Source organism: Populus euphratica, unplaced genomic scaffold (genome assembly GCF_000495115.2).
Source record: "Populus euphratica unplaced genomic scaffold, PopEup_1.0 scaffold319.1, whole genome shotgun sequence".
NCBI classification, from domain to species: Eukaryota; Viridiplantae; Streptophyta; class Magnoliopsida; order Malpighiales; family Salicaceae; genus Populus; species Populus euphratica.
Window position 1 is genome coordinate 177,242 of NW_011500205.1, and position 18,966 is coordinate 196,207.

The 18,966-nt window shown below is 30.0% G+C and overlaps 2 protein-coding genes across 5 annotated transcripts; one reads left to right on the forward strand and one right to left on the reverse strand.

Annotated features, from left to right (window-relative positions):
• The first annotated feature begins 3,245 nt into the window (after positions 1 to 3,245).
• LOC105112009 (uncharacterized) lies at positions 3,246 to 7,167 on the forward strand. The gene is made up of 8 exons (XM_011007547.1): positions 3,246 to 3,278; positions 3,652 to 3,691; positions 3,766 to 3,815; positions 4,741 to 4,838; positions 5,658 to 5,743; positions 5,812 to 5,935; positions 6,057 to 6,125; positions 6,827 to 7,167. Exons 1-8 carry the CDS (start codon positions 3,268 to 3,270, stop codon positions 6,913 to 6,915), a joined length of 567 nt encoding a protein of 188 aa, XP_011005849.1. The 5' UTR covers positions 3,246 to 3,267; the 3' UTR covers positions 6,916 to 7,167.
• Positions 7,168 to 9,252: 2,085 nt separating this feature from the next.
• LOC105112010 (uncharacterized) lies at positions 9,253 to 12,602 on the reverse strand. Of its 4 annotated transcripts, none has more exons than XM_011007549.1 (2): positions 11,299 to 12,602; positions 9,253 to 9,613 (listed from the first exon to the last, which is right to left on the reverse strand). In XM_011007549.1, exon 1 carries the CDS (start codon positions 12,448 to 12,450, stop codon positions 11,320 to 11,322), a length of 1,131 nt encoding a protein of 376 aa, XP_011005851.1. In that variant the 5' UTR covers positions 12,451 to 12,602; the 3' UTR covers positions 9,253 to 9,613; positions 11,299 to 11,319. The 4 variants fall into 4 exon arrangements, with proteins under 4 accessions (XP_011005851.1, XP_011005850.1, XP_011005853.1 ...); XM_011007548.1 differs by having other exon boundaries at positions 9,253 to 9,626; XM_011007551.1 differs by lacking the exon at positions 9,253 to 9,613 and adding an exon at positions 9,757 to 10,065.
• Between the last annotated feature and the right edge of the window lie 6,364 nt (positions 12,603 to 18,966).

The window sequence follows — 18,966 nt, forward strand, 5'->3', positions numbered from 1 at the left end:
AAAATCATTATTTTTATTAATTTTATTTTTTAATATTATGATGGTTAAAAATTTAGTTTTGTAATTTTTTATTGTTATATTATATTTTTATATAATTAACTTGATTTGTGAGTTTATCAAAATAATTCAATTTGTCATTGTTTATGGGTTTGGTGGATTTTTTTTAATTGAACTTGATTTTTTATATTTATTTTTTTTATATAGTTAAAAAATTAGTTTTAGAAAAAAATCATTTATTAAACTTTCTAAAGTAACAAAATTAAATGATATGATGAAACTATTATTTATCCAACACTTATTACACCGTGGATTACAATAGTAATTCAAAAAGTTTTTCTTTTTGAATTTTTGTTATAATTTTTATCAGATGTATTTTTGTCAATTTTATCTTTTTAATATTAAGATTGTTAAGAATTTAATTTTATAATTTACATCTTTTTTATTTTTCTTTTATATGAGGTTAACGTGATTTATATTTTTACCAAGGTAACTCAGGTTGTCCTAGTTTATGAATGTGGTGGGTTGATTTTTTTAATTGAATTTGATTTTTTTATATAATGTATTTTTTTCTTCTATAGTTAAAAAAAACAGTTTTAAAAAAAATTCATGTTATTAAACTTTATAAAATAACAAAAAAAAATGAAGAGAAAAAACCATTGTTTATACACATTACGCTATAAATGACAATAGTAATTCATAGTGTTTTGTTTTTTTTTTAATTTTTGTTATGATTTTTAAAAAAAAAATTTATCAATTTCATCTTTTAATATTAGGATAGTTGAGAATTTAGTTTTATTTTTTCCTTTTAGTTTATTTTTCTATAAAGTTAGCATGGTTTGTGGGTCTGTTGGGGTAATCCAAGTTGCTTTGGTTTACGAGTTTGATGAGGTGAATTTTGTTTATTAAATTTGAATTTTTTATCATCTATTATATATATATATATATATATATATATATAGTTAAAAACAAAGTTTCAAAGAAAATTTATGTTATTAAACTTTATAAAGTTCATAGATCTATTTATATATTTGGCTAGCTAACTTGGTTCGCATGTTTAGTAAGTTTAAATTCTTTTTAATTATTATTTTTTATTTTATCATTAAATACTGGGTTAATTGAGAATTTAATTTCAAAATTAGTTTTATTTTGTCTTTTATGAAGTTATTGCGATCTAAAAAACATCACAGTATTGGGTTGATGGTTGATTTCACAAGTATCTATTTTTTGTTATCATATAGTTAATTAAAAAATAGTTTTGAAAAAAAATAATCTTAGTGGAGTCCATAACTTAGATTACAAGTTTGACATATTAGCCCAACTTACCTGATTCATAGATTTAACGAGTTTACTTATCGATATGATATGTGCTTTTTTTTGTTTTTTAAATTATTTTTAATTTATTGTTTTTCAATTTCATCATTTAATATTGGATTGATTGAGAAATAAATTACATTATTGATTTTTTTTTTACTTTCTACGAAGATAATTATTTCAAATAAGTGCTTATTTTTAGGTTGGCTCTCTGTTTTGTGAGTGTTTATTTTTATCATATAATTAAATAAAAAATAAAAAATTATTAAATTTAATAGAGTCCATAACCAGGTCATGAGGGGATTGAGATCGATCCAATCTATCATTATCTTAGTATTTAGCAAAAAATTATCATCTTGAAGATTTTTTAAAAATTAAATTATGTTTTTATCGATCATTAATGATACATTTGGACCTATGAAATCTATCGATTTAAGTTGAGTTAGCTCCCATGTGGTTTAATTGAAAACTTGAGTTAGACAAGCAGATGAGTCACAAGATTTCAAAATTAACCTACTTGGTCAGGTTTAATGTCATTATTAAAAAATTATCTATATGCTCTTAATATATATTTTTTACATTTTTTTTAAAAAGTAATCCGACCCATGACAAAGGGTGAATCAATAGGAAAAATATCGGTAGTGTGTTTTTCACTAGATGCCTATATATCATTTTATTCCTGAGTAGAAAAAATTGAGCCTTGGTTATAGAGGTAATTTAGTCTTTTTTAGTAATTTATTATTCCTTAAAAGATTGCTAGAGGTAAATTAATCTTTTCCAGTTTTTTTTATATAGTAAAATGATGTGTTTACCTCTAGGTTTTTTATTCATGTTTTTTTATTATTTATTTTCATTGATGGTCTTTTTATAATTTTTTATATTTTTAATTTAATAATTAAATTATAATTTATTGTTTATTGTTTTTTCTAATTTGATACTTATTTTTTTCACTTATGACTTTTTTTCCTTGACTTTTTGTTAATATTTTATTGATTTTCAATCTTTTTTTTCAATTAAAGTTTATGTAATTTTATTTTTTTTCAATTTAGCTATTTTTTTTCCTTTAGCTATTTTTTTTCTTTCTAATTTAACCTTTAAAATTGAATTTTTTTATGCCCTCTAATTTATTTTGATTTTGATTTTTATTATTTTAATTATATTTTTTTTATTTGATTGATCTTTTTTCTTGGTTTCATCATTCGGCTTTTGATTTGTTAGGGAATGACTTCATAGTTTTTTTATTTGTGGTGCTTTTGATCTAATGGCATCTATAATGAGTTTGTAAAGTTAATGCGAATTTTTTTTTTAAATTTTTCTTATGATTTTATTATTTTAAATTTTTATTTTTTTATAAAAAAATTGATTTTAATGGTTATCTTTATTTTTTTTCTATTAGTTTATTCTGATCTTATGATCTAGACCATAATTTTGCATGCTTTTTATCCTGATTTCATGATTTAATACCCATGAAAAACACTCAACCTAATTTTTTGATATAATTTTTATAGTATTTTTTCCTTTTAACTTGGGATTAATGTTTAGATTTGTTTTATTGATAGCAATTGAATTAACAAAAGTTAATCCTAAAAATATCAAGTAAAGTGTTTATTATGTTAAACAAATATATAATAATCTTAATTATATTTTGATTAAAAAAAGAAATACTATCGAATAATATAACACAATCTCAATTTCTTTTTCCAATCTCTTACATTTCCTTCTCTCCCTTCCATTCTTAATTATGAAAATAAATTTTTCTTTTTTTTAACCGAATCACTTTGAAATTATACAAATGTCAAGAATCTGGAGCGGCTAATAGCTTGGTCGGGAGAATTCCGTCGGATGGGTCCCGTGCCAAGGTGAAATAATAATAATAATAATAAAAAAACAGCTCCTCCAATAATAGCAAAACACAGAGAGCTACGTCTAGGCTTGCTTTTGCTGTACGAATAAATTATGGCGACTCGGTTCTTAGAGCATCTCAAATGGAGAAGCCAAATGGATAGTGAAAAATAAAAAATTAATATTTTAATTTAAATAAAATATTAAAATGTTTTTTTTTTTTTATAAATGCTATTTCTACGTATTTTTTTAAAAAGTCAAAACCAACAAAGTGGGACTATTAAAAAAATAGACTAATTAAATATAAATATGTGGAAAAAAATAACATTAAATATATTAAAAAATAATAAAATACTTGTTTTTTTCACTTTAATACAAATGGTTTGTTAAATAACTTTTTTTTATTGAAATAGATATAATAAGATAAATTATATTTATACTATTTAAAATATTATTTTATTAATTTAGCTTTTCAAAATAACATGCTGCATTGGAGATACTCTTACCTTTTACGCACTTCTCTTCCTGTAAACCTCAGGTGTGTTACGCTTCCTCTCTTTTCCCCATCTCTCTCTATCATTCAGTAATAACTTCCTGGCGATGCATTTTCAGGTGCCATTAGCAACTCTGTCTCATATCCTGTTCGGAGGTCACTATGGACGGTACTGTAATCCATCCTCGATTCTTTGTTTTTTCTTCATTCTGCTCTTACTTACTTGGATTTTGGACTTTCTAAGAAGGACCCGATTGTTTATTTTCTGTTAATTTTTACCCTCTTCATTTTTCCTGAGCCGTTTTAGGACAGATGGTGTTAAATACCTTAATCGATTATGTTATCTGATAAGTGTTTGTGTTTATGCCAGACTTGAATTACTTTCGATGTGTAACAATTAATCGTAGCCCCTTTTTTTTTGGGTTTCTGCTGCAAGCCTTTAAATGGACATGAATAATGAGTGAAATGAACGATCAGTATTTAGATTTTGTGAGGAATTTTGCAACGATCTTTTATTCCTTTAGAAGCTCTACTGCTGAGAGAAGCGGCCTCATCTTCCTGCTGCTGTTTGACATTGTTCAAGCCCAACAACAATTGTATGTAATAAATTTATTGCCGATTTCGGTTTACATCAAGTTGTCCTTTAAGCACTTTTGTTCTGTGCTCAAACTGGAAAGGCCTCCTCACATCAATCATGTGTTCAGCTAAAATGCGTGACGTCTAATGCTTTGAGGTGTTCCTTGAGAGATGCTTCTTGATTGGGTACTGAAAATGTGAAAAGCTTGTTTATTGGGATTGGTGTAAATTCTCTTGTCCATCACATCAGTTGCAGTTTTTGTGAGAATCTTAAATTCTTTTTTTATTTGTTAGGGATTATTAATGGCATAAATTTTAGTAAAAAATATATGCAAAATGTAAACCAATTAAACCGAGGATATAAAATATAATTTCTAGAACAAGCGAGCAATCTTAAATGTAGATAGAGGGTTTCTTTAGTCATTTTTCCTTTGGTTTAAATATAATAATAAACATAGTTTCTCCTCAACCCTTTTTTCCAAATAAATTTATTGTGTGAAGAAATTTCTTGCGTACAGCTTCAGTACTCAAGTGGAAAAGATACGTTGGAATCATGTCGGAGAGTCATCAAATAGGAACCTGTTTTACAGATTTAGAACTTTTTGTGCTAGCAGAGGTGCGTGATGAACTGTGACTAATTTACTGCATGAGTTAAATGCAAACCTATGCTAATTTGTCCTTTTTTTATTATTTGGATTTTTTTCCTACCTGCTTATCTCACAAAACGGGAAAAAAGAAATGAATTAAAATAATTCTCTTTCAACCAAGCCTATAGTTAAGGGTGGAATTCCGTCGCTCAAGCTTGCGACCTAAGAGGATGCAAAATTCTTAAATCTCTTGCAAGCTACCTTCAACCTTTTTCCCCCCTTCTTGATTATCTATTAATTTAATTTATTACATTATATGTGGGAGGTTGAACTATTTGGTCCGATGAATGCCTCAACAGAAATTTGTTTTGTTATACTCAAATCACTTATATACCAGGTCAACTTTGACAACAGGTCGAAGACATTAAAATGATGAATCTTGTTAAGAAGTCCATATAGATTGACTGAATAAGTGGCCTTCTACATAACCTTAGCAAATCTTAGAACCAGAAATGAAACAGAAAGAGAAAATGTATATTGGTTGTATGTGTATATACATATACCCTAAGCTCTCTCTCTCTCTCTGTGAACAAACATTTATATGTGAAGTAACTATAAAAACCTTTTTTGTTATTAGTCGTATGTCCACCATTGCTTTGTCTGGATCATGCTTCCGGATTTGAATTGCTCTTTTCACTGGTGCCTTTGTTGCGGGTAGGGAAAATGGATGTTTATTATTGGCAACCCTAAGCTGTTGATGCTAATGACATTTTTTTTATTGCACAAACCGCTTGCATTTTGGATATGGGTTATTCTTGTTCTTTGAAACAGTTTGCTTGCCATGATAGATCTGGCTGCTAAGAAGTGTGTGCCATGCAACTCAAAGGATCTGCAAGCCATGACTGAAGAAAGTGCAACAGAATTTCTGTTGAAGGTTTACCTTTTGATTTGTGCATTTGTTTAATTTTTATGCAACCTATTTTTCAACGTGATATTTCTTAGGTTGCTGGGTGGGATTTGGTGAATGAAAATGGTACACTAAAGCTGAATCGTACATGGAAAGTAAAGAGTTTTACTAAAGGGCTGGAACTGTTCCAGCTTGTAGGGAACGTTGCTGAAACGGAAGGTATGTACTTGTTGCTGGTGGCTTTCACTGTTACTGATATATGAAATGCCAATGTTTAATATTTACATGAAAATTTTAGTTTTTATTTACAGAGATGAGTAACAATATATTTTCATTGCAGGTCATCATCCGGATCTTCATCTGGTTGGATGGAACAATATAACAATTGAGATATGGACTCATGCAGTGGGTGAGAACTTTTTGTCAATCACATGACTTATTTTTTTCATATTTATTCTGTTACGTATTTACATGCAAGAGATGAATCCAATGTTTTCTAGTCTCTCATCACACAGTTCATGTTCTAAATGAAATATTCTATCTCTATCTCTGCCTCTTTCTCTGCTACTTTTATGTTGCAGTTTTAGTAACATTGTATGCCACGAAATTAAATGGAGCACAGATATGAATATATTGCTTTTCCAGATTTCTACCTTCTCAATCTCTCAACTAATGATGTTATATGAATTGGGAGAGAGGGTATTATGTGCTTATGAAGTGAAGTGCTTGTACAATTGGGGAAGGGCCATTCTTCAAGTTTCTAGGAGTTGAGCTATATTTTCTGCTTTTAATTCCTCTTGAAACTAGGTGCCTGAACAAAGCTGAAGAAGGTTATGCAGAATAGTAACTCATTTATTAAAGTGATTTGTCATTTGTGTCATATTTCTGATTGACATGCACCCAAAGATGCATCTGAATTTCTCCCAAGCAGGCAAACCACACTGGACACTGAACTTCTGATGGTAGAATCTAGTAAAGTTGAATAAAGAATCTCGCTGTGGGAGACATCATCAGAAGTTGTGCTGAAGCTGGTCCCACATAGGCCTTCTTTCTTAAAAATTCCTGTTTGTTGCCAAAATAGAGTTCTAATCATGATCTATGCTTTCACAGGTGGACTAACGGAAAATGACTTCATACTTGCTGCTAAGATAAATGGGCTTAACCTGCATCACCTACTGAGAAAGAAGGCTTCTGCTTGAGTTGTAAATACAACTGAGACTTCAGGTTTTTCGTTAATAGTCTTATCTGAAGATGTTAGGAAAACCTTTTTTTCTGGCTTTCTGTTAAGAGATTTTAAGTTCTGAATTTAGCTCTGCATAACCGGTGACATCGAGGTTTTGCAAACATATATCGTGGCAGTTGTATACACAATCTTAAAGATAAAGATAACTGAGTTTTAAAAGAGGTTTGCAACTTCAGGGTTTGTCAGTGGGATTCATCGCGCTTTTGCTGTGCAAGCATGTCTTTAAGTGTCCATTTTTCCGATATGATCTTCTCTTTTAATGTTTTGCAACCCCTTCCATTCACCACCACCACCACAAAACCCAGCCGAAATCCAACTTCATGGCGATGATTATATGGCTCCATGGTTTTGATTTCCACTTGCATTGTAGACCGTGGACTGGACATTTTTTGCTGTGTAGATTCTTGTTTGTCTCAGTCCACTTCTTTGTTACTTTTCTGACTTGGCCTTGCATCTGCCTCATCTCATGGAAGTGGAGACATCTCTGAAATTAGTGGGGACATTACAAGGTCATCTCTGTGCCTTTTATCTCACCCAAACTGGCATTAATGTGGATAACGAGCCAGCAAACAAAATGTTTTGAAGATTGTTAGAATGGAAAATGGGCAGTACAAGGTGGAAGGTTATCAGCAAAAGGTTATTTTGATGCATTCATGAGAAAAAAACATTTTAACTATAATACCAAACACTATGAAAGCTGAGTCTATCAAGCTTTTTAATAAAATGACTGAAGTCCACTCTCCATTGGAAGCTGATTTTCTGCAGGTGTCGCCAACTGGAAAAAGAAAAGAAAAGAAGGGTGTTCCTGTACTACTAGTCCGAAGTCTCCTAACAAAATAGGAGGTACAATTAAGATGCTTTTGTTAAGGAGGCGTTTAATACTAAGATAATGGTTAGTTTTTAAAGTAAATTACTAAATTTTACTTGGAAAAGATATATTAAAATAATTTTTTTATTTTTAAAAATTATATTTATGATATTAGTATATTAAAATAATCTAAAAATAAAAAATAATAATTTAAAGTAAAGAAAATAAAAAATTAAATTTTTTCAAAAATAATTTTGAAATGCAAAAAGGTACTCTAAGTGGGGTTTGGAGTTAATTTTCATCCTATTGTTTTTTGAATAAAATATGTGAGGTCCTATACTATTTAGAGAGCATTTTCAAATGCAGATCAATTTATGGTTTTTATAAAAAAAAAATTTACTAAATTTTTTTTTTATATATATTTTATATTGTTTTGATATGTTAATTTTAAAAATAATTTTTTAAAAATAAAAAATTACTTGAATTCATTTCAGCTTGGAACTACAAATTCAAACAGCCCTTAGTCAAATTGTAAAAAGCTGCTCAACATAATCAATCTGAACAAGAGCAAGGGTAAAATTGGATCCTCCCCGTTAACCGAGGTTAGGTTTTTATATGATTTTGGTTAAGTGACATGTGCCTAGCACGTGACATTTCCAAGCTCTATCCTCTGTTCAATGGCTTCTGGACAGAACATTTCATTTAACAATTACTAACTGACACGTTTTAAAGACAACGTTATCAAACATCAAAATCACATCCCAATCCCATATTTCATCTGCACAGTCCACTCGAAAGAATCTAACATTCTAGAAATTCACAGGAGCCGAGTCTTCAAGCTCCAAAGAAGGAGGCAAGGATTGAATGATCCAAAAGCCAAAGATCCTCTGCCCGAGAACGAACAAGAGTATCGTCAGGTTAACTTAGACCTAAATCATTTCTAGCTCATTTTCAACGACATGGTATATATTCTGGATGTTGATTTCAAAATTGAAACTTGAAGAGACAAAAACTCCTTAATCACTGGATAGCATCTCAGAAACAAGTAGCTATATGATTTCCTTCCGTAAGAATGAAATGATATATAAGTTTTTAAGTCCACACTTCTTTCTTTTCTTTTCCATGTTGATATTTATTCCAGTCGAGTCATTAGCATGATCCCCTTGTTCATATAAATCTTCAAATTTCTTTGTGCTGTCTATCTTGATTTTTGTTTTTTGTTTCTTTCTATTCTTGCTTTTGCTTGAGGTTCTTTGTTTAACATCCTGCTCTGACCTGCGATACCAATTAGGATATATAAATACATCTCAGATTTACTTTAATCAAGTTGATGTGGAATACCAGCAACAATCTATTGCACGCATGATCTATTATTGGGACAAGCTCAGAAATCAGAACCCTCTTGCCTTGCCTTTGATTGCTCCAAACCTAGCTTTTCAGCCTGTATGGATTCCAAGCTCTTTTTCTTAAGATTTGGATACCACATGCACACAGCCACCTTTTTTCAATAACTTTACCATAATAGATTTGATTGCCAGCATAAAAGATATGTTTGATCTCTTGATTCATTCCTGAACAGTTCAACTGAATATATATAACATACAACGAATCCAAAAACAAACCAAAATCCACCACGTTCACCGCAATTTGCTAATAACCCTCCTGAATCAGTATGCCCATTTTCCATTCTATTATTTTACAGCATTTCGGCACCCCTTTGCTCTTTATCCATATTAGTGCCAATAACCATGTTTGCTTCATTGCTAAGGCAAAGAACAGCATCCTCTATGTAAACGAGATCTAACCTTGAAAAGGGTTGTCTGTTGTGTCCCCTGATCAACAAGATCTGACAATGATACCTGAACAAATCACATAAACTGACCCAACTTACAGTCTGAAGTCTGAACAGGCAAAACATTTATTCACAAATCCAGGCAACATGGTCAAGACTTCCAACCACAGAACATTAATTAAAAAATTTCCAATCAATTTGAATCAATAACTGGTTAATGAAATAATACTGTTATAAAAAAACTTGGATATACAAAGCATAAACAGCTATGGTGTGTTTGTACAGAAATGATTGAATGAAGCAATTTATGTTCTGCAAGCAGCCTCAAATTCGATTCAATATCTGGACCTGCATTTACACCAGACTTGAAGAGCATGAAACAAGGTTTCCTTTGTTTAAGCACACAATTCTAATGAACTCATAACACTCCTGATATGCTTTTCATTCCTGTATGTCCGTTTGTCATGCATCATAATTCAAATGAACTCATCCCCAAAAGCAAGCCTCTTCAAGACCAAAACCAAATCAATTATGGTTAAGGGAAGCAATGCATTTTTAGGAGATAATTATTTTATTGTGAAATAGGTATCGCGTAGCAAGGAGAGAAATGTAGATATCAACATGCTCAACTCTTACGACCATCATTGCAAAGAGTTTAGTGTTGATCATCTCGGTTTTTTTTTTCTTTTGAGAAGATCAAGGATGTTTCACCAAGAGCAGCATGGTTTGAATAAAAATGATGATGAAAATAGTTATTCATATTCTCTCACATTTGAATGTAGTACTGAATTCAATGCATGCAATTGAACAGAGGCTTATTGTTACAGTGTCATCATATTAGAATTCAAATCATGCCTTTGATTCTCCATGATGGACACGCAGCTACATTCACAAGAATTTGAAGTGATTCCCTAAAGGCATATCAGATGGAAAATAAAAATTTGAAGTAGAATTGTCTCCATAAGTTCAAATATTGGTTGTAATAGTAGGGTAAAAAACGACAGGATAGAAGCAAGTCATTTTATGGCAGCAGCACTTTAGATACATTCAACAGGGAAAATACTGAGTAGATCCAGTGCACTACGATCTCTTCTTCATATTCATATGGGATCCACAGGATGCATAAGAAGGAAGGGAGCAAAACATTGGGTATATAGAAAAGTTTTCTATGTGAAACATTTTCCAGTTGGTTGGTTGTCATGACTAGTGAAGTGAGCAAAGGATCTTCATCAACACCCCGTGAAACATTTGCTTGTTAGTTGGTTGTCATGACTAATGCGTAAAGGATCTTAATCAACACCCAATTATGAGCTTTTTCTATGCAAGTCACGCAGCAATTTGTGAAAGACGTAACCAAATCTTAACAAATTGAACACAATATTGGCAAAAGCCAAATTCCTCCCTGGGATGATTTTACGAGCAAGACACATCCTATAGGTGAAGAAAAGAATTTCAGGGCTTCACTGATCAAATTCATTTTTGGAAATTGGATTCTCAAACCATTCTTCCACCATGGGCCAGTTCATTTCAAACAAATATAACAACAATGGTATCCCTATTAGCTTCCAATTTTCAGCTCAAAACACAGCTGCATTATTCAAGTGCAATGAAATCAGGCTGCATCCTCTTTTAGATATTCCTAACTATCTAGATCTTCACACATCCTAATAAACTAAGGAGCTAGAGTAAAGCTACTATTCAAGAAAGCCCTTTTAACGAACAAGCATTAAGCAAGTTACCTCAAGAGATATATCTGATCCTCATTTTGACACAGGCTTTTGCAAAAGTGCAGTCAAGTAAACCTCCTCGTTCTTCAAGCCACTAGAATCAGTTTTATTCCCAACTGCCCACTTCACCTTCTTGTAACCCAATTTCCCAATCAAAGGTCCGAAAACCTTATCAAGATCCATTCGTTTACAAAAGAAGTGATCAAACCACAAATACCCACCGCCCCTCAACACTCTATCAACATCATAAAACAAAAACTCCATCATTGTCAAAGGTATCCACCTATTCACTGCATGCGCACATCTGACCAGATCCAGCACCCCATCAAAAACCGGCAACCTCTGCTGCAATGGCACATGAAGTGGCACTAAGCCTCTCATTGCCACCACTTCATTATTGGGCACATTGAAATTCATTGTTGTAGTGACAACAGTCACATTGTACTGCTTCATTCTAGCTGCAAAAGTACCAGTAGCACCACCAATATCAATACCAAGTCTAATAACAGAATTGGCTGATTTTGCTACTTGTAGCAACTGTGGGACTGGGAGATCCAACTCAGTCTTGTAAGTCATAAACTTGGAGATCTCAGCGTTTGGATCAAAGCCAAGACCTGGGCTTTTCTTAGCAAGGCAAGAGAATGACTTGCAAGAAGGATACTTGTTCCAGATTACATTTGAGTCGAGAAACGAGGAAGGGAAAGGGTTACGAGGAAGAGAAGAGGGAGGTTTTGGTGGGGTTTTGGAGAAGCATCGACGCCGAGGGAGAGGGTGGCAGCCATGAAGGATTAAAGATTCAGCAAGAAGATCAGAGTCAAGAGGGCAAAGAGAATAAGGAGTGTAGGCCATGTACTTGTGTAGAAGATCAGGGTGGTTATGGCAAGAAGAAGCTATAGGTGAGAGGTGTGAATAAAGGAGGAGATCTTGAGGGATGGAGGGTTTGGTAGTGGTGGGAGATGGGGTAATGGAAGGTGGCTTGTGGCGCGTGAGATGGCTGATGGTGGCGCGTATGGTGTTGAGTTGGTGGAGGAGGTGGTCAGGGACTGTTTGTTGAGTTGGGGGCTTGGGAGATTGAAGAGTGGAGGAAAGATGGTAGAGGGAAAGGATGTTGGTAGCCACCATGGCTAGGAGAAGCACTAAGTTCAAGCCCATGGAGAAACCCATGATTTCTTGCTTTCTTGCTAACTGCAACTGCCGCTAGCTCCTATGACTGTATGTCTTGCTAAGTGAAGCTCAGTGTAGTGTTTAGGTGACCGGTGGAGCAAGTCTCAAGTTCTTTTGTAGTAATAGAGTTGAGATATCCTACTATGGCGGTGGGTGAAGGAGGAAGCAAAGCCGTGCATGTTGATGATCAAATTTGTGGCCGTTGAATAAGAAATGTGTGGGTCCTCCTCCTAATTAATGTTTCGAATCACATAAAATTATTCGGAGACACAAAAGTTGAGGGCTACTCGCTTTTTCCGTGAGGTGAACACATGAAGGATTTGACGGATTACATCATGTCGGGTGGTTTTTTAAAATAGCTTTTTTTTTTTAATATATATATTAAATGAAATTTTTTAGTGTTTTTATATCATTTTAATATATTAATATTAAAAATATTTTTTTATAAATAAAAAAATATTATTTTAATATATTTTAAAATAAAAAATAAATGCTATTATATTTTAAAATACCTTCAAAATTTTAAAGAGTTATAAAGTAAAAAGATAAAATTAAAAAAACACATCTTATTAGGTTGTGTTAATAATAATAATAATAATGTAATTTATTGGTGCTTGTTATTGTGGATACCTTAAAAATTGTATTTTTTTAGTTTTTAATTAATTTTTTATATTTTTTTTATTGTGTGTTGATATTAAAAATAAAATTTTAAAAATAAAAAAAAATATTTTGATGTATTTTAAAGTAAAAAAACCTTTAATATTAAAAATAAAAAAATTATTTTAATATATTTTCAAGCAATTTTTTTTTTAAAAGTAACTTATATTACACTTTCAAATAAACATTTAGTTGATTATAGCAATATAAATCATTTTTCATATTTAATTATGTCATTAAAATTATAATATATCAAATAAATTCTACCATTACATTTCCTACCCAAAATTATCTCTTCACACATTAACATTAATAATGTACAAGATTTATTTATTTTTAAATATTTATTTATTTATAATTAGTTTTATAGATTTAAAGAAAATTTACTAGTAATAATGTGATATGATAATTTAGTTTCTTGTTTCTAGATCAATTGTCTCAATGATACTTCAATTATTAAAATCAAAAAGATATTCTATAATACGGATGCTTTTATAAATCTTATCAAGTTAATTTAAAGAATTAAAGATAGAAAAAGAGAAAGAGATACTTATTTTATTTCAAAGTAAAAACTTATGTCTTCATATAGGTGATGTCTCTATATATATAAGTAGAGGAAGTGATCACTTCATTTAGTAACTCTTCTAAATATTTAGGCCAAGCACATCCTTTATGAGCGGACTAGGTCTAATTCAGTAACCAATATCTCTCACTCGCTCATGAAAGACCGGATCTATGTAAAATATTATAGTTTAAACTTGCATAAAAATTTCATGTTTGGTGCATGGACTATATAACCTAAAGCATACATTGAAAAAAGCTCCAATATATAAACTTAATACAAGTCATATAAGAGATATCAACCTCATAATTAGTTACATCTTAAAGTGTACTATTATATCCCAAACATTTTTAATTACACATGACTAAATATAATTCAATCCCTCAAGAATTTCATACTCAATTCATTATTACAATTACAAGTATTCTAAATCATATTAAATTTATTCGAGTGATATGTTCTTAGTCAGTGAATAAAAGTGACACGACTAAAAAATTGATGTCTTCTTCCAAGTGCAGAAGTGTCGAAGTAATAAATAACCCGGTAAGACTGAGGTCGAACCACAAAGAGGTTAATTGTATAAATTATAAATAATAACAATACAACAACAATATCATCAACAATAATAGTAATAGTAATAATAAAAGAAGAAGAAGAAAAAATTGATGAGAACTTTGAGATAGAAGATCAATATGAGAATTAAATAATGACAATACAACAACAATATCATCAACAATAATAGTAATAGTAATAATAAAAGAAGAAGAAAAAAAAATTGATGATAACTTTGAGATAGAAGATCAATATGAGAATTAAATAATGATAACAACAAATGTCAAGATTAGAGGATCCACTAATAGTATTTCAAACACGTATAATATAAACTCTTTTTATTACTCAATTGAAAACCACACACAAAGGAAATTCCAATCACATTATAAGTTATTAACATGATTACATTAGTAATCTTATTCGAATAATGCTAATACTTGTAAATATTGTCAGATATTCATAATTATAACTTATATTAACAACAAATTAAGTTTCTTTCATAGCACGAGAGTAGGTTATATGATACGATTGGGCTATGAAAGTGCTAAGTATTTGTTGTACTAAGTGTTATACAACATAAATTTAGATTAACCATTTAACAAGCAAAGTATTACGAGTGAACAAGATAACAAATATAAAACATGTTAGTATCAAACATTAAAGTCTATGTTGAGTTTACGCTATACTTACTCTTACATCATTAGTGTAACCTTTTCACCTTAATATGATAAACTTAGCTAAACATAATGAAAGAGAGAAACATAAATAAATAAGATAAGAACATAAATAAGATAAAAGTTAGCTAAGTAAAGGAAATAAAATGGAAGACATAAACAAGATATTAATGAAAGCAAAATTTAAGTATTATGAAAATATAAAGAAAAAGAGCAAGAACATGATATTGTTGAGTGGGTGACCACATCTTGACTTGATGACAATCCTTATCTTCTTGTTTGAATAAAATATCATTGATAACATTAGAATTTGAACTAACCTTCCTCATGAAAGTTCTAAGAAATTGTCTCTGCTTTCTAGGAAAAAAAAATTAAGGTCATTTAGACTTCTAAAACTTGATATATGGGCTAAACAGTGTATGGGGTACAAGATAGATTCAGACTTTTACGTTGTTACTAAGATTTGGACTTCCAAATAGCAAAATTGAGTCTTGCCTTTACATGAAATTTTTATGCCTATGTCTTAACTTTCTATCCATATAAAGCAAATCTAAATCCAAGTTTTACAGCTCTAGATATAATCCAATTACTGAATAGTGTTCTAGTTTGGACTGAACCAACATCTCTTTTTTAAGCTTCACCCTCTATTTGTCTTTTCAATTTTAGTACTTCAAGTCATCAATCAATCCTCTCATTTATGTGATAAACCTGCATTTATGATGAACATTTACCATAAATTAAAGATATCTTATGGTATCAGACTTATTATTATAAAACATGTTTTAGTTAAAGAGTTATTGACACTTCAAGTGCAAAATGATGATATAAAACCTTGATAAAAATACACTTTTAAGTATTAATCACACCCCTAACTAGCTTAATACTAGTCCTTAGTAATCAAAGCGTTAAAATATAAAAAATTTGTAAATTCCACAAAGCAAAGCATTCATCATTCAATTTCTATTCATCTATCCAGATAAACAAACTCTCATTAAATTATATACTTGCTCAATACCTCTTAAACAAGATATTAATAATTTTTTTTTTGTACTTAATATATCAACACATAGTTATGAGGCATTACTTAGAAGAAAATAAAATTTTTGTTCTAATGTTTAAGGTTAACTTCCTTGGGTTGAGATTATTATTCTTTTTTTTTATTAATATACATATAACTTAAAGACACACTACATCTAACCCATATAATGAGCTTTCGGCTAATGACTCTCAAACCAATTGGTCTTAGGACATTAGGTGTTGAGACACCCCTACGAGCTTAGTAACTCAGGTTACAGATATTGTTATGTAGATAATATAATGTTTAATTCCATTAAGCTTTTTTTCTCAACCTATATAACAAGCATTGAGCCAATAGCTCCCAAATTAGTTGATTTTAGGGTGTTAGGTGTTAAAACACCCCTTCGGGCTTAATTGCTTAAGTTAGAGTGGTTATTAAACCAAATTTTTCTATATTTTTATTATCATTATTTTTTTTATTTGTTTGTTTTACAATGTATATACTATCCCTTTCTTTTAATTATTATCTTTAACAAAAGAATATAAATAATATAATAATCCAATGTGCAACCCACAATCATATGTCAAAGTGTGTGTATGAAAATATAGGTTTAAAAATACTTATTAAATGAGTATATAAGCAGAATTAAGTAATAATAATACGAGAGTTTGTAAACCTGAATATTTTAAGATGTATTTTGATAGACCTTGTTCTGAATATTGTAAATAACCATTGAAAAATATTTATTAAAATACGTTTCAAAAGTCAATAAAATTCCTCCTTACTTTGCCATCTTAGTAACAACAGTTTTCAAATGGTTTATAAAATAAAAAACACATTTTTTTTTTAAATATCAACTACTACCCTCGCCCCCCAACCAAAATGAGACATTATCCTCAATGTTCTAAGGTAGAAAAATATAGTATATAAGATATCACCTGAAATAGTGACTATTGGCAAACACCAGCTTTTGCTAATCTATGTAATCAATCTTGCTCAATGTGTCCTAATATAGTTTATCAAGTTATGATATGATATCATTCTTATTGGTAATGCTAGAACTTGAAACAATATAAATGAAAATATAATTTCTAATGGATATATTAACGGTGTCTAACATCATAAAACTATTTAATATAAAACCAAAATCATAAAAAATATTATCTAAATATATTTTCACATAATAACCAATAAAAACAATATAACAGCAAGAACAAACACAAGATTTAATTGAACTTCAAGAGTGTAGAGTACATGATAAAGATAAAATGTGTGACCGCTCTACAAATCCAGTTTGCAGGTATCGATCCCAAGCACAACAGTAGAAGCATTATTCCTCATGTATATATATCTACTTTCTTTTGGAATTCGATGAAATTCCATAAAGGTTGTTCAATCCCTTGCTATGTGATCGATTGCTCTTGAGTCTATGGTCTAAAAAGAAACAAATTCAGTAAAACTACTAGCGTATAAGTTAAAGGGATGGTTGTGGTTAAATATTGTATGTGGCTTAGTAGAATGAGAAGTAACCAGGTTTACCACAATTGAAACAATTCATACTTTTTCCTTTCTGATTTTTGCACTTATATCCATGACTACTTGCTTTTATTCCTCTTTTGCCATATTTGAGACTCTCCCTTGACCTTTTTATATTTAGAGTCATGCTCTTCGCATCTTAATCTCAGATATGAAAGCTTTGTTTACAAGCTTCTCAGTGAGGAGTTAATCTTGTTCAAGCTTAATATGATATACAACATCATCAAATATCTTGATTTTGTCATTGTAGGTAAGTTTAACACTTATATATTCCTAATTGCTTGGTAAAAAGTGGATCACAACTTAGATTTATTATTCATGAATCATCTCATGCCCAACATCTTTTAATTCCCTAATCATGTTAGATATGACTGTAAGATGTTATCTCATCGTTTGCTTTTGATGCTTCTTGTATCAAATTTGAGGGTTAACTAATAAAGTTTAGTGGTAGAGGTTACCTCATACTGAATCTTCATTACATCCCAAATTAGTTGGGATGAATGGTGCCTTTCAAAATGTAACATTATATCATTTCTCATGCTTCTCAGCATCAAAATACGAGCTACACAATCCTTACACTTATAGGTTTGATATGTTTTCATATTAAGCTCATGCTGAGCAATGTTTCCTTGCTCAGGTTTAATCATTGATTATATGATTATTTCTAGCATTTCTTACTTTTTCAAGAGATACTCAATCTTACAATATCAAACATCATAATTCTTTTCATTTAGTTTATTTTCATGGTTCAAATTAACAATAATACTTTTAGATGCAATTATATCATGTGCTCTTGACATCAATTATAAATATTAGTATCTTAGTGCAATTTATATGACATTTATTATCACTCTATTCTAAATTAAATAAATAATAATCTAACACATACAATAAAAATAAAAATGATGTTAAACACTTAATCAATTTCTATTTGTATGGTCTAATTATTATTAAAAATTTAAATTAGTGCAAAAATTATAATTATTAGTTTTAATTAACAACTTTCACCAATCAAATTATAGAAATATTTTCATATATATGCATATAATGTAATTAAAAATTAAATTACATAAAAATATACAGTTCACAACTTAAATTATTTTTACACAAATAATAGTTTTATTTTTTCTCAGCTACTAAATGGAAGTTACCAATTGACTATCCAGCACCATAAAATGAAAATTACCAATTCTCATGATTAAATGGTTGTTTTTTTTTGGAAGTAACAAATAACAATTACACAATTGCCATTTATTTGATAGAAAGGTCTTTCTAATTAATGATAAAAAAGATAAAATCTTAACCAAATTATAATTCTCCAATGCACTTCTTTGAATTTGAATGACAATAAATCAAATAAAATTTTGTAAATCTAAGACTCAACAAAAGCATTCTTTCAACATAAAATGTATAACTCATGTTTATGCAATAATAAATGTATTGCACATAAATAACAGAAGACATATATTAAAACTATACTCTAATACTATTGTAGATCTAAAGGAAACTTACTAGTA

Bases quoted from the DNA above. Each gene is read 5' to 3' on its own strand.
- LOC105112009 (XM_011007547.1), top strand. The intron at 3,692-3,765 runs GTGTGTTACGCT...ATGCATTTTCAG, and splicing joins TCTCTTCCTGTAAACCTCAG to GTGCCATTAGCAACTCTGTC. The intron at 3,816-4,740 runs GTACTGTAATCC...TCTTGCGTACAG, and splicing joins TTCGGAGGTCACTATGGACG to CTTCAGTACTCAAGTGGAAA.
- LOC105112010 (XM_011007549.1), bottom strand. From the start codon at position 12,450: ATGGGTTTCTCCATGGGCTTGAACTTAGTGCTTCTCCTAGCCATGGTG.